Here is a 15,297-nt window from a genome sequence, read left to right on the forward strand (position 1 = left end):
ATGGAACGTGCTGAAGAGCAAGAAGCATGTGTTGAGCCAACCCAGAGGTATTGTGTGCAGAGACCAATATACAACCAGGAGCTCCTGCAAGGACAGCTGCACAGGCGACAGAGAACCCCTCAGACTTTAGGGCAGAAGATTGCACATTCTTGTCGGTAGGGTTTTTTTTGTTTTATTTTATTGGTTAGAAATATTATAATTCTTAATTGATTCTTGCATTTAGCTGGTAATCTCTTCAAAGAAACCTAAGAGATAAAACCACAAATTCTACTTTGACTATTCAGACAGACTGGGAAGAAACTGTGTTTGTTCTTTTAATGCTAACTTATAACCATATTAGAAAATGTTGGATAAATTAGTTGAATTGCCTTTATCAAAGTGCAAAAGGAAAATATGCAGCATAGGAATGTGAAGTATTAGTCAAATCACGTGACATGAATTCATAAGACCCAGAAAAATACCTGTCCTTTTATGTGGAAATACTTATGGCCAAATTTGTGCTTCATGTGATCCTTTCACTGAAGGAGATGTGTGATAGCTGTGTAGAAATCTAAATTATTAGTCCAATAAGAACTTACTGAAGGCATTCTCTAGCTTTCAATTAACTACCTTGGAATCATCTGATTAGACATGAAATGTCTTTAACTGTGCTTCTCTTGCTCTGTGTTACCAGGGGATTTAACTTCTAGTTAAGTTCTCATTAGCTTTATGTTTATCCATGCTTCATTTGCAGAGTTTTTTCCATTTCTTTCTCAAACCTTGTTCTGCAGGACAACAGAATTGCTTTTCTATAAAATACTCCTGTTCACATGATTTGACATTTGGAGATTTGCTTTGGTTTATGGAATGACTTCAATGGTAAAGACACATAATTCTACCTCAGAAAACTTAATGTGTCCTGAATTTAAAAAGTGGATCAAAATCCTCCTCCTTGTGGTATGGTCTACTTAACCATGGGGAGGTGTGGATGAGTCTCTCACTTGTAGCAACAAGCTTCTTCACTGTACAATTCAGAAATGCTAAAAAAATATTTGCATTTCTCTTGCAATTCCCCTACACAGAAAAGCATTTCTACAATCCCTGTGTTACATTTTTAGCCAAGGTTAAACTTCTCACAGTACAATCAAGGAATGATGCAGTACTGGGTAGAGATATGTGTTTCCTGGCTCTATTCATTTGTCATGAGTCAAGGTTTCAAAAGGTTCATAGCTCTGCTAAGAGCCACAAGGGTCAGTGCTGCTGGCTTCAGTGCCTTTCCTTTCCAGGTGAAAAAGAGTTAATGTTCTCAAATAGCCTGAAAGTGGGTCTATCAATACTAGTAGTGGTAGTAATAAGTGCTGATTAAATTAATAGATTTGGTGGTTTTAAAGCATAGAAATGTTAATGTTAGTAATGTTAAAATATAATATTATGCTCAAACAAGTATAAAGCATGGAACTAGTAAATGGGGAAAAGCACTGCAAAGTACTCTGATGAATGAAAATCACTATCAGGAATCAAGTTATGCTCAGGGGATTGTTACTAGGAATGATCTCAGCAGAAGGTATTGTGTCAGGAGCAGTTTTACTTCCCACTGACCTGCAGGCTCACAAGACTTTTGTTCTCCAGTTCCCCAAGGTTTGTGAACAGTACTATCGTGTGACTAAGGGCTAAATTAACTGGAGGCAGAGTTGTTTGTGCTTAAGCATGTCCAGAAATGACTGTCATCAGGAGTCTGAGCCTGCCTGTAAAGGAGCTGTTTTCTTGTATAAGGATGAAAGAGAATTTTTGCAACTTCTTTGTCCCCTGCCAGTATCTAACTTGATTTCTGCTTTGTATTTCCAGTTGTTCTTCTAAGAAAGCCAAGTCCCATCTTTACAGTTTCTTACCGATTTTAAAATGGCTTCCTCGTTACCCAGTGAAGGAATACTTATTGGGAGACATTATCTCAGGTGTAAGCACTGGAATCATGCAGCTTCCTCAAGGTGAGTGTATCTCTGTATTTAATTGTTTCTTCCTTACTTTTTCTCTGTGTGCTCTTATGGCAGTGCTTGGCATCCTGAAACAGGTGCTCCTGAGAACAGGATGTGTATGTCACGGCTCTGTGTGGAGATCAGCATGGATTCTGCAGACCAGTCCAGAATGGTGATTCCCTTAAAACTGCAAGTCAGTGATATGCACCAAACTCAGAAAAAAGCTCCCTCTCTAATCAGTATCCACAGCTCTCAGTGGCAGACCAGCTTTTCAGTTTAAGTGCATGTCTGAACTTTTGCTGAATGTGCCATATTATTTACTGATCTCATTGTCCTGAATGTCATGGCAAATTTCCTACAGAGGGTACCAGTATCTAACAGACACATAGACATTACGTTTCAGAGAGCAACTGGGACAAAGTAACCAAACTAAATTTAATCAGAGAAGAACATGCAAGAGTTCAAAGACTGCTCCCCAAGTCTAGAAATCACCAGTTTGTGCTGTAACCATAGTAGCAGGCAGTGATTTATGTGGTGGAAATAAATCAAAAGTACTGTCTGTAACAAGACTGAAAATGTGTTGAAATATCTATTAAATTACTAGAAAGTGTCACCGTAAGTGGAGCCCAGTCCTGAGGCAAGAGCAGGCTCTGGAGGCCAGAGAAAGTATTCTGTTCAGCTCCTGGTGAATGGATCAGTAGAATCTTTTGTTTAGTCCTGCACGTACTATTAGCAGTTTCAGAAGTATTCAGGAGGTTAGAAGGCAGCAGCACTGCTACAGAAATACCAATATTGGATGCCCACTGCTCTGGGAATGGCAGCTCCACAATAGCTTGTTCACTTGTTCCACTTTAGGCTGAAGCAGGTCTGAAAAATTCATCTCTAAATCCAAGATTCTAATAGGTGGTAACCCATTAAAATAATTAAATACCCTAACTTAGTCTGTGCAGATAATTTATTTATTTTTGTATCTTCCTGGTTTTGTGTAAGTTTTATGATTAAGGTTATTTTTTCTTCCACACATGGAAGCATCAACTTATCTTAAACTGATAGCTAATGTGGTTCACTCTCAGGCATATTTGTCGTATACTGGACACAAACATTGCCAGTTGTATACTGAAACATAATTTATGTTGTGACCTGAAAGAACACTAAAATTCAAGTGGTCAGCAGTGAACATCATACTTAATTTTTTGACTCTTTTAAAGTAAACACTATTCATTTGGTGACTGCAAACATGCCCTTAAACTACTCTTTATCATTCCCTTTCTAAAAACATAAAAGTTGAACTTTCATTTTTCTGGAATGGATGTAATTATAGCAAGCATGAGTTCAAAGAAGCCTGCAAATCATTCCAGGCAGAGCTACAATGACCACGGTGTTTAAGTCATGGCCTCCTATCAAGTCAATATCTCTTTACTTCCTTGGCACTGACAATCTCTAAAAATGCCAGTACAAAGAAAGGGAATAAAAGGGTATTCAGATCAGGAATTTCACACAGACCCACCCTCCCAGTTTTGAACACTGATTTTCAGTTTTGGTTATTTGTACTGTGAAGTTCATCATAATATTAAAGGCCAGCTTGTTACAATACAGGGTATTTGCTAATGTCAGGAGAGGTAACCCTTGGGTGAGAGAATATATGTGGGATGAGTTTCACAAGTACTTAATGAAATACTCATTTGAGCAAGACAATAAACTATACCATCAGTCCAGTTTTGGTAAGAGTATGAATTTTTGGCTAAGACTCAGATCTTAGGGCTAGAACAAGGCCCTGTAAGTTACTACACTGCACAAGAGCACTTGGATGGTACAGAAGATCCCTTTGGTTTAGCCCTTTGTTTTGTAATGTGATGCTTTGTCTCCCAGTTTAAATTTTTAGGGAGAGGTGTTTTTGAGTATCACTGGTTCTTCATGGTGGGTGAAGCATTGCTTCTGTTTGGAATTTGCACTGGCCCATTGAGGGGTAAACCTCACTTGGACCAGTCTGCCCAAGTGTGCCAAGAATACACATGTGTTACCATGCAGTTGTGAGAGTGCAGAACCAAGCCAAGCCAGGGTACAGTGTTTTCTCCTCGAGGCCCATTTGTTCTGTTCTGCTGTCAATTCTCATTAACACAAGCTGTTCAGAGCTATTGTTTTGGCTGGAACTGCTTGGGACAGTTATGTGCCATATCACATGGTGTACACCACTTGCTTGTGAGCCTGGTCCCATGATAAGCACACCCTGAGTCACACAGAGAGTGGGAGATGTTCTTCCCTGGTGTCCCTTAGAGCTGTTCTCCCCACAGCTCCACAGCTGTGCTTGCCAGCCCCCACTACACATAGGAATGATGTGGATTGCATTCCACTGCATGGAACTGGACAGGGCTTAATGACAAAAAGGACTTTGTTTTTGGGAAGAATCCCAGACTGTATAAGCTCTGTGACCTTACAGATTGTCAGAGATTACTCTTTGCTTATTTTACATTTTGAAGCATGTTTTTTGTGGAAACATAACTGTTACATCATCCCAGTCATTGTAGGGTGAGGGAGGACGAAAGTGTTTAGCCGGTTATAGATTGCCATGAACACCATGTCTGATAAGAAAAGGAAGAGAAAGTCAAATGTGTCTCACTTGTTATGAGGGTTTGGGTGTTTCTAACTATATTCTTCTGCAGATGAAAACAAAAGCAACAAAAAGGCTTAAATAGTAGCTAGTAGGTTTAAATCCCTTTGCTTAAGATGGTGGGGTTTTCTTGTTGTTTACTTAACATACATATTTGTATCTGTTTTCTAGGTTTGGCCTATGCTTTGCTGGCAGCTGTTCCCCCAGTATTTGGCCTATATTCTTCATTTTATCCTGTTTTTCTGTATACCTTTTTTGGAACCTCCAGACACATATCAATAGGTATATCTGTATGAATAACTGAAAGTCTGTCTGTATGTGTGTGTGTGTTTAATAAAGCTGTAAAAAATAAAACTGGAGAAATAGAAAGTGTAGTTGTTTTCCATAAATTCAAATTTAAATGCATAGGAGAGACACAAATGTGTGGAACATGACCAGTACTTTTTATTATTAGTCTATCTATTTTAGTTAGGAAGCAGTAGAAGAGCATCTTCTAGAAGATTAGATCTAAAAATGTGGGCTGCAAACTCCTGAACTGTGATTTCATTGCTGCAGTCAGCTGTCTATGTGGCCAGGATGAATCTTTAATTTGCAAAATAGAAACTGAGAGGAAAAAAAAGGATGGTGCTTAACCTACTGTAGATGTCTATGTTCACCATCTGATTGGCTTTAATAGTGCTGAGTACTGGAACAGATCTGGGGGCTAAAAATACATTATTAAGGTAGAAGACTCTTATTTTAGTTTAATTTTACATATCTCAGTAAGAACCACTCCTTAATAAAAGCATTTTCCAGGATTTTAAGCAATTACTTTCCTCTCCCTCTTATTTCAGGCACTTTTGCTGTGGTTAGTATGATGATTGGTGGCGTTGCTGTGAGAGAAGTGCCTGATGAAATTATTTCTCTGGACTCTAATTCTACTAATATTACAGATGTCCTTGAATATTACAGTGACAGGGATACCAAGAGGGTGCAGGTAGCTGTGGCTCTTGCCTTTCTTTCAGGACTTATCCAGGTATGTGCTCACAGTTTGCTGTAAGGGCAGCTGCTGCTGCTGAGTCACAGTGGATACCCTGTAACCAGACTTGTGCTTCTGCACTGCTCCATGTAGGACACAGGCTGCTTTATGGCAGCCACCTAACAGAACTGGGGATGGATACATTGGAGGCAGGACTTTATCTGGCATCTTAGCTGGACTGGAAAAAAAATTGGGATCTCCCCCCTTTTGATTTTTTCCTATCCCATCAGAAAATCTCAACTGATGTTCTCTAATCTGTCCATAAATGCATACAAATAATGCATACGTACATACCCATATCTCACTGGACCTGCCAGTGGCATGGAAGATTGGGTGCACTGCTGGCTGCTCTGAACTGTGGTTTCAGAAAAGCCAAGTTCAGGTCTGTCTGGTCTGGCTTGGGCATTGAGGAAAGGAGAGGGGGGAGGTGTCCTATATCCTGACTATTGTGGGAGTCACGTGCTTGACACTTCTCTTTTCCATTAGTTGTGTTTAGGTTTCCTTCGGTTTGGATTTGTGGCCATCTATCTAACAGAGCCTCTGGTGCGAGGATTTACCACAGCAGCTGCAGTTCATGTCTTCATTTCCCAGTTAAAGTATCTCCTTGGCATCCAGACCAGCCGGTACAGTGGACCCCTCTCAGTTGTATATGTGAGTAACTACACTTACCAAACGTGCAAATTCTGTGGGGTCTGGATCTGGTTCCTAAGCTTTTTTCTGTCTTTATTCTACTTAGTGTCAAGTAATACATAATCTTCAGTATTGAACACTGGGTATGAGGTCTTTAAATGCCATAGCAGTATCAGGAAGTGCAGCCCAAGTATGACTTGATAGATCCACACAGTCTGAGATGGGCAGATTTTGGGATTCTGCTGAATGTAGTTTCCTAATACAAGCAGATAACTGTTCATTGAAGCAAGTCTCTTGTGCCCTGGGAGGAAATGTGCTCCTGAAATGCTTCACTGTAAATCAGGCATGTTCTGCAAAGCTAGGACGTGTTACTCTCAGAATCTGTCCACTCGTAAGTGGAAGAAAAGGGAGGATCTCAGATGTCTGTGAAAACCTAAGCTTTTGAGCAGATTGATGGCTCAGCAATAATGAAGCTTCAGGATTTCATCTGCATGTAGGGTATAGAAAATACTGTGTGGGAATCTTTTTGTATGTTTGTGCAGATATAACAAACCTTTTGCAAACAAGTCTGTGTGAATGATTAATTTCAAAATTCGCAGTTCAGTTCACTAAACTGGGAACCAGTCATACTAATTGCCAAAAGAAATAGAAGGGAAATTATAAATTCAAGATGCATGCTACCAGGACATCTTGAATGTATTAACATCCTGACAGTTGTTGCAGTTTTCAATCTGCATAAGGAAGAGTATGTTTGTCTTCTTTCAAAGGCCTCTCCAGAGGTTATTTATTTATTTTAATGCAGTGGAAGAAGGAGGAATAATCAGTAAAGGGAACTGTTTACCCTCTGGCAACTTGTGTATTCCAGCAGGTACTTTTCTAACACCCTTTTAGTAAGTGTTTTCAATTAAAAGGTATTTGGAATAATGGCCAGTTTAGCAGCAGTGCAGGATCACTGTTATTTAACCATATTGTTATGGCAACCTCAATAGTTCTATCAGCAGCTTTATTGTTTTAGAATAGTTTATGCAGCTCTAAGTAAATGTGACTTGCCAAAGAATATTTGAAGGTATTAGAAGGAATTTGCATTTGTTGCTTTCAGGTAGCTGCCACTGAGGAATATGTGTGAAAATGCTGAGGATGCGAGACATGGTTTAGTTTAGGCTTTTTACCCCAATAAAGTTTTTTCTCCAAATTTTTGTCCCCTTTAAGGAACACTGATTCAATGATTCAAGTGTATTTCTCTCAGTGAGATACTTAAGTCTTCTGTGTTTTGTAGGAACAATGGGTATTTTGCTTTGGCCCTCGTTCACTGTGGTTATAAACTTAGAATGAAACCACAGCTGAAAAGCAATATAATTGGCTCTTTTGTGGCAAAATTCCCTGAAGATTCTATTTTCTTAGGAATAATTATGGTGCTTCTGGTATGTTACAGACCCTAGCTGCTGTGTTTTCAAAAATAACAACAACCAATATTGCTGCATTGATTGTTGGATTAACGTGCATTATTCTATTGCTGATTGGCAAGACAATCAATCGCCGGTTTAAGAAGCAGCTCCCAGTTCCTGTTCCTATGGAGATCATTGTGGTAAGCCAACTGGGAAATTCTATGGCTTAATTATATAGCTATTCTAATACTGTAGGAATTATCTCATGTTCTGTCTTATCTTACTGATCTTGAGAGTAACTTCCATTGGACATAATTCATTTGAGCCTTAATCCAATTGAAGGTCTGGATTCTCTTAAAATTAAGAACTGGAATGTCCATATGGAGACCATAAAGTCACAAAGAAGAGTTGAAAAACAATTTAAACATCCTCAGTCCCTTGTAGCAATGGGTAGATATATATGTGTGTTGTAAAACCCTCTCTGTCCAGGAGTTTGGGCACCTGACTGATGCTGTGCAAGACAGTGCGGAGTGTCTTGAGTGCATTTCCCACTCGGAGTCCAAGAGCTCAGAACCCTTTCCTGAAGGAAGGTGTTTGCAGATGCCTGTTCAGAGGTTCTGCAGGGCTTGCTCACTTTTTGAAATGCAGTAGCAGAAAGACGAGCAGGAACCATCAGGACTAAATACTTCTTCCTTTCTCTGTTTCTGAGACTGATAACTGGCTGCAGCACTGATTCTGTTTCAAACAAGTAGTCTAAAATACCTGTATAATACAGACAATCGTAATACACATAAAGCCTACAGCTCAGACAAGCTTCTGCCTTTAAAAGTGATTTGACTTAAAAATGAGTTCTCGAATTACTGCAGCTCCCATAAAAACTACACATAATGGAGTCAAGAAAGGGAATAATTGAAGCTATGGGCACAGTCTAGATATAAGGAATAAAGAAAAGGGATGATGGTGAGAGATGAGGAAGATGCTATAATAGAGTATTTTTCTGATAGGCAGTAGCAAAACAATGTTCCTTTCTTTGCTGTTGCATCAGTTCTCTTTGCAGGTAACAGGCACCTGCAAATAAGCCAGTGCAGACAGGCAGGAGTGTCCTTGCATTTATTTTTTCCAATACACTAGTTTGGCTGAGCTTGGCTTATGTAAAGGGAATTTGAGTGATTCATATCATACCATATAGCCTGTTTCACTTAACTTTACAAAAAAAAATATAAAATCAGGATGAGTTGAACATGATGAAGGGAAAGTAATTATTATTCCTCCTTTTTGTCTGCTTTTTTAGCCCCTAACTCATAGAAAACTGATTGACAAATAAATGTAACCCCTTGTGTGTATTAATCATAGTCAGCTAACCTTTATATCTCTTCAGGTGGCTTTATCTCTTTTTAGATAATGTTTACAAATGTGTTTGTGGATTTTTAGGTCATTATTGGCACAGGAGTTTCAGCTGCAATGAATCTGAATGAGTCATACAAAGTGAACGTTGTTGGGAATATTCCTCAAGGGTAGGGATAATACAATCTTATTAAAACTGTGACTTTTCCTGTATTGCATATGGTTCTATCATATCAATTTATAAATATTAATTTCATCTCCAAGGTTACGTGCACCAGCAGTTCCTGAGATTCAGCTAATCCCAGCAATACTTGGGGATGCAGTAGCAATAGCAATAGTTGGATTTTCAATGGCTGTATCAATGGCCAAGATCTTTGCCCTTAAACATGGTTACACCATCGACGGGAATCAGGTAAAAGTAGTGGGGTTGCTTTGCTGAAAATTCTCAGTAGCACCTTTGTTATATCATTAAAGTAGAGTGTGATATTGGCAAAAATGAGGGGTTTTTCAATAGTGGAATCAGGCCAGATTTTTGACAGCCTACACATTTAAAAGCCAGGAATTAGTTTAAGTTCTACTTCTGACTGTGTTTAAATAACAAGCTTCACTTTTAGCTTAATTTTGGAAAACCTGCTTCTGCTATGCTTGGACATGGAGATGAATATTAATTTTTGGGACAGACATTACTTGGCCATACTGTCCCGATCAGCAGCTACATTTTCTCCTCTTTCTGTAATAGAGCAAAGCACAGAGGTCCCATGTGATAAATACAGTACCTTATGTGTCAAAAAACTCTCATCTAGAGTTTAAAAATTGTAATTTTATATTTCATAGTTTCTTTTTATTCCTGCCCATTGCAATTGGGCAACTTGTCATTTTCTGGGGCAGCAACTGGCCCTGTCTGTATTTAGCATTCTGAGCATGATTTGAGTGATAAGGGCTGTGTTTAGGACTCTCTAAAATGAAAATTATATGTCCTACTCACCTACTCTGGCCTTCCTGTGCAATTTAACATCAATACTTCAACTGGATTATTTGTCAATATCATTGTGGTGTCAAGGGAGACAGAGTTCCTGTGCTGTAACACATCCCCTAGAGCACACATCTGGCACAACACAGATCAGCTGTTCCACCCTCATCAAAATTATGGCCTTCCTCTGAGAGTAAATGAAGTTTACCTACAGAGCTGTACATCTGGTCAGGTCAATCTCCTCCTTCATGTCATTGTGCTCTGTTACCCAAAGATAGAAGAGGAAAAATCCGTAGTGCATGAATGTGATTTGCTCTATTTACCTTAAACATCATCATCCCTAACCCGAGTTAAACATCTAAATCTTTTCCTAAGGAGGTGCCAGGTGCTACTTAACCTGGGTGTTAAACTGAACTCCTTGTCACAGTAGCAGTGCATGCCAAGTTTAAATGAACCCAAAAAGGATTGTACAAACTCGAAGAGAAAAACACATTGAGAACTGTTGGAAATGTATGATTCAAATCACTCAATTACAAATAGCAAGATGCAGAGTAGTCTGGGGAGGCTTCATTACAAGCAAATAATTTCTTAGGCATCAGAAATGCAGTACTGAGGTAGATGGAGCCCTGACCTCACTCATGGGAGTACAGTTCTCACGTGGGATCTTCCTGAGGAAGCAGTGGACAGTCATTGTTTTTTTTCATGTACCATGGATGCAATGGATTACCACCCATGGAAACACAGGCAGGGCTGCTCACAGTTTTAAACACATAGGGTGGGAAGCAAAGAATGGTGTTTGCATTAAAAAGCATTTTTCATGTATATTCAGGGTTAAAATTCAAATTATTTCCAAGGAGAAGAAATCCTAAAACAAGCAGTGCAGTCATTAATTTTAGTTTTCAGTCTGATTAATTCTTGTAACATTTAGGGATGGGAAATGTCTCCAGCATTTTTTAGAAACTTTATTTAACAGATGGTTTAACATGCATCAGCTTGTGCATCTGTGAGAACTACAAGCATAAGCTACAATTAGGTTGCTTATTCTCTACAATGAAGTTGCTAGAAAGCACTGTAAATAAAATGTGGTTGTTAATGTCTGTGGATAGTTCCAGCCTGGTACCACTGCTAGGTATAATTGCCTTTGGGTTTTTTTGGCTCTCTTGTTTAACATAGGAACTTATTGCCTTGGGAATATGCAACTCTGTGGGGTCATTTTTCCAAACCTTTCCAGTCACATGCTCAATGTCTCGGAGTCTTGTCCAGGAGAGCACTGGTGGAAAAACTCAGGTATGTAGAATACCCAAATCCTGAGCCAAATGAAGTTTACTCTTTGGAGCTCCAAAACTAAAGTCTGAAGTTTACCTAGTTTCTCTGCCTGGGACAGAAGAAATAACGAGTTTCCCATGTTTCAAATCCAGATTGGGTCAGGATGGAAAGCAGCATGATAGGCAAAATGGGTGAACTGAATGGAAAGAATCAAAAGTCAGTTGAACAACCAGCCTTGTTGAAAGCACAAGGGGTTAGCTAATCAGTAATATTTCCCCTTGGGGACACTTAGAAATGATCTCTGGCTTTTTTTCCTTCAGATTGCAGGTGCACTCTCTGCAGTTATGGTTCTGTTGGTAATTGTGGCTATTGGATACCTTTTTGAACCACTTCCACAGGTAAGGGAGTTTTACGTATTAGGCTTTGCATTGATTGTCAGCAGAGGCTCATGAGCATTGCTATAATTTGAAATTGTGGGAGGGTTAGTATACAACAGTTAGGCTTTGATCTAGAAACCTTTAAATTTTGTATGCATTTTTGCTGTAAATTAGCCTAGAAAAAAATAATGTTTTGAACGATCCAGCATGCTTTTTGTTGTTGATTTTAGTATTGGATATCCTGGACTCTGTCTTTTGAACATAAGAATACCTTCAAGCAATTCCCCTTTGGAACTGTTTAGGTTGGAAAAGACCTTTAAGATCATTGAGTCCAGCTGTTAACTCAGCACTGCCAAGCCCACCACTGAATCATGTCCCTAAGTGCTGCATCTACTCACTTTAAATATCTCCAGGGATGGTGACTCAGCCACTTCCTGGTTATCCTGTTCCAATTCTTGAGAAACTTTTCCTTGTATCCAGTCTAAACCTCCCCTGGCACAGCATGAGATGATTTAATCTGATTCTGTCCCTTTTTTATTTCAGAGAAGAGTCCAACCCCTGCCTGGCCACAGCCTCCTCTCAGGCACTTTAGAGAGTGATAAGGTCTCCTCTGAGCCTCCTTTTTTCCACCCTTAGCTGTTCCTCATCAGACCTGTGCTCCAGACCCTTCCCCAGCTCCATTGCTCTTCTCTAGACTCACTCCAGCACCTCAATGTCCTCCTAGTAGTGAGGGGCCCAAAACTGAACACAGGATTTGAGATATGGTCTCACCGGTGCTGAGGACAGGGGACAATCACTGCCCTGGTCCTGCTGGCTACATTTGATTGCAGCATAGGAATTCTGGGTTGAGGTTAAAAAGTTAAAAGAAAATCACAGCTTGGCTAGTAGAAGGCTTGGGCTGGATAATGGATCAGTATAATGAGTTGGGTTTGCTGCAGTTCGTATGTATTTGTATAAAAACATATTTATGCGAATAAGTGTATTTCTGACTTTTTAAAAAAATCTGTTTCTGGTGATGTGCAAAGGGTGATCCACAGTTCCTGCTTCTTGTTATAGGAGTTGGACCTTGTTACAACTATATTACTGTTGCAGGAATAGTTTCAGTATGTTGTAGAGAAACATGAATTTGAGATTATGGTCTACTGCTTCAGGCACTGTAAGTGTAACAGCCTGAAGTGTAGGAGCATGTGATTCTTCTTGCTAGGAAAGAGTAAATCAAACTGAGCGGAACTGGTTTGCCATTTCTGCAGCTGCAGTAAAAACACATGTCCACTGAACTACCTGAAAAATTGTGGATTTTCAAATGGAACATCTTTTCAGTGGACTTATATAAGTTATAAAGCACAGAAGAAGTTGACTGTGATTCTTTGAAGTTCTTGGCATTGGGTTTATTTTGCTTCTGAAAATTGCATTTTTGTAATGTTCTTAGACGGTGCTAGCTGGAATTGTCATGGTGAACCTAAAGGGAATGCTTAAACAGTTCAGAGATATCATGCATTTCTGGAGAACCAGTAAGATCGAGCTGGTGAGTATTGCACAGCTCAATGCAAATATTTTTTACTATATTAAATTAGTTGCTATCCTTAAAACACCATAGAAACTTACCAAGGAGTTACAAATTAGTGTTGTATTGCAGATGAACATAAGACAGGGAGCTGGAAGTACCCTGGGAGAGTGATCTGTTGGAGGCAAGAATATTTTTGTTGTTGCTCAACAGTCTTGTAACTCAGGTCAGAAGTAGTTTGGTTGCAGTAAAAGCAAAGCTCTGGAAGTTTTGCTATAGGAATTGCACTGAAGGCTGTGGGAATGCCTGAGAATTTGAAAACAGAGTAACAAAGAAAACCACTTGAAGGTATTTGCCATCTTTTAAGACAAACCAAAAACCTGGCTGGAGTGGGCCAGAGCTAAGAGTGTATTGCAAGGGAACCTTTTGGTGGCATTTCTCTCCTGGGTGAACTGATTGATGGAACTCAGAGCTACTTGCAAGCCTTGAATTTCTTTTTTATTTTATCCTAAGTTATTTGGAGTCTGATGGTCGAACAGGGTTCCTTGGAGAACAAGACTTAAGGCATTAATTAATATTGTGACAGTTAGTCAGATGTTAGAGTGCCTGGAGCTTTTATGCCCTTCTGAAAGGTTAAGGCAATTCCCATCTGGCATCATGATGGGTTACATTAGAGCCTATTCCTGATCATAAGTGATACCTACATTTTGAGGTTGGGTTATGCTGTTGTTTTTGGTTTTTAACAGGAAAGGATGCATAATAACTCAGACCTTTTCTTTGTTTTAGGCCATCTGGGTGGTAGCTTTTGTGGCTTCTGTTTTCCTGGGACTAGACTACGGTTTGCTTACTGCAGTAACATTTGCAATGATAACCGTTATTTACAGAACACAAAGGTCAGATTTCTTCTTTATCAAAATTAGTGTTTGCTGATCTTCTATTTGGTTTTGTTTGTTTAAGGGGTGCAAATAAACAGAAGTCCATTTCACTCTCTTCAACTGCATGCTGTATGGAATTTCCTTCCTAATATAGGTCATGCCCTTTGACTCTGATCCAGGGTTCACATTTTCTTTTTCTGAGAACAAAATTTTTAGAGGGCATGAACTTGCACTCTCAGTAATAAACAGAAGAATTTTTATTTCTCATAGTTGTTAATCTTCTTGTTTATTTTTTTTTTTTTTAATGCTTAGAATTTGGAACTTTTAAGCTTCTTGCTGCCAGTTTCAGTACATGATTATGTTTTGTGTGCACTAATTGTCATGGACAAGCTGAAGTTGTATCAGTTTATCATGGGATGGATGTTTAGGTATTTTAAAAGAAAGTTCTAATTTGTAGAGTGCTGTGGCTGTTCTGGTTTTCAAGTCACTTCTCCCCATTCCAAGTGACAAAGCTTTAATTGTGAAGCTTTCCAGGTCTACAATGAAATGATTTCTTGCATGTGTGGATAGGACTGGCATGTGAGGCTTTTGGGCTCAAGGTCTGGGACAGTGGAAACTATACAAAAGTCTTGGTTCTGTCTGCATTGGAATGAAGGCAAATTGTGAGATTTCCACTCTGCATAAATAAGTATTTTTCTGCCTTCTCTATACAGTTTTATTCTTGCAAACACAACAGTAATATACTTTGCTGTCACAGTTCTTGTGAGTTGAGAATATTCATCTGCTTAGGCATTGTCCTGGGAGCAGAGTGGCTCTTTGAAGTTGCAGCATGTTTTCTGCCAGTATGAGTTTGCATATTTGCAAGACAGTCAATAGAGCTGCACCGATTGGTGCTGCAGGCAATTTGCCCTGTACTTTTGCATGCTTTGACTCATGCTTTTCAGAAAATAACAGCATTTCAGTTCTAAGCTTATAAATTGCTTTTTACACTGACAGAAAATATTTTAATTGTGCTCTGCCATAAACTGCTCACCGCATTTAACCATGTTTAGATAATCCTGTACCAGACAGGCCCTGCAGAATGACCATTTAAAAAAAGTTTCAGTCTGTGTTAAACACTCAGGTTCCCACTTTATAAGTAATAATACAGAAATATTTGTTTCCTTTCTCTCTAGCCCTGAATACAGAATCCTTGGTCAGATTCCTAACACTGACATCTACTGTGATGTGGAAGAGTATGAAGAGGTAGGAACACGTTCTTCTGCATTGAGTAGTTTATTGCAGTGGAGCAAAGCCAGCTGTGGCAATTTGCTGCTTTGCCCTACCACACTGCACACACGTGCAGTGCTGGCTGCTAAGCATTCACCT

General features: G+C 39.3%; 1 protein-coding gene across 1 annotated transcript in view; it reads left to right on the plus strand.

The window, feature by feature from the left end:
• Positions 1-15,297, plus strand: part of SLC26A5 (solute carrier family 26 member 5) — a 23,430-nt gene continuing 8,133 nt past the window's right edge. Inside the window, 13 exon segments of the mRNA XM_062491628.1 lie at positions 1-155; positions 1,825-1,964; positions 4,732-4,842; positions 5,394-5,575; positions 6,065-6,229; positions 7,641-7,793; positions 9,025-9,107; positions 9,202-9,349; positions 11,081-11,194; positions 11,494-11,571; positions 12,980-13,075; positions 13,841-13,947; positions 15,105-15,174. Coding sequence (XP_062347612.1) covers positions 1-155; positions 1,825-1,964; positions 4,732-4,842; positions 5,394-5,575; positions 6,065-6,229; positions 7,641-7,793; positions 9,025-9,107; positions 9,202-9,349; positions 11,081-11,194; positions 11,494-11,571; positions 12,980-13,075; positions 13,841-13,947; positions 15,105-15,174 — 1,602 coding nt within the window.

The sequence above is a fragment of the Cinclus cinclus genome, chromosome 4 (genome assembly GCF_963662255.1).
Source record: "Cinclus cinclus chromosome 4, bCinCin1.1, whole genome shotgun sequence".
NCBI classification, from domain to species: Eukaryota; Metazoa; Chordata; class Aves; order Passeriformes; family Cinclidae; genus Cinclus; species Cinclus cinclus.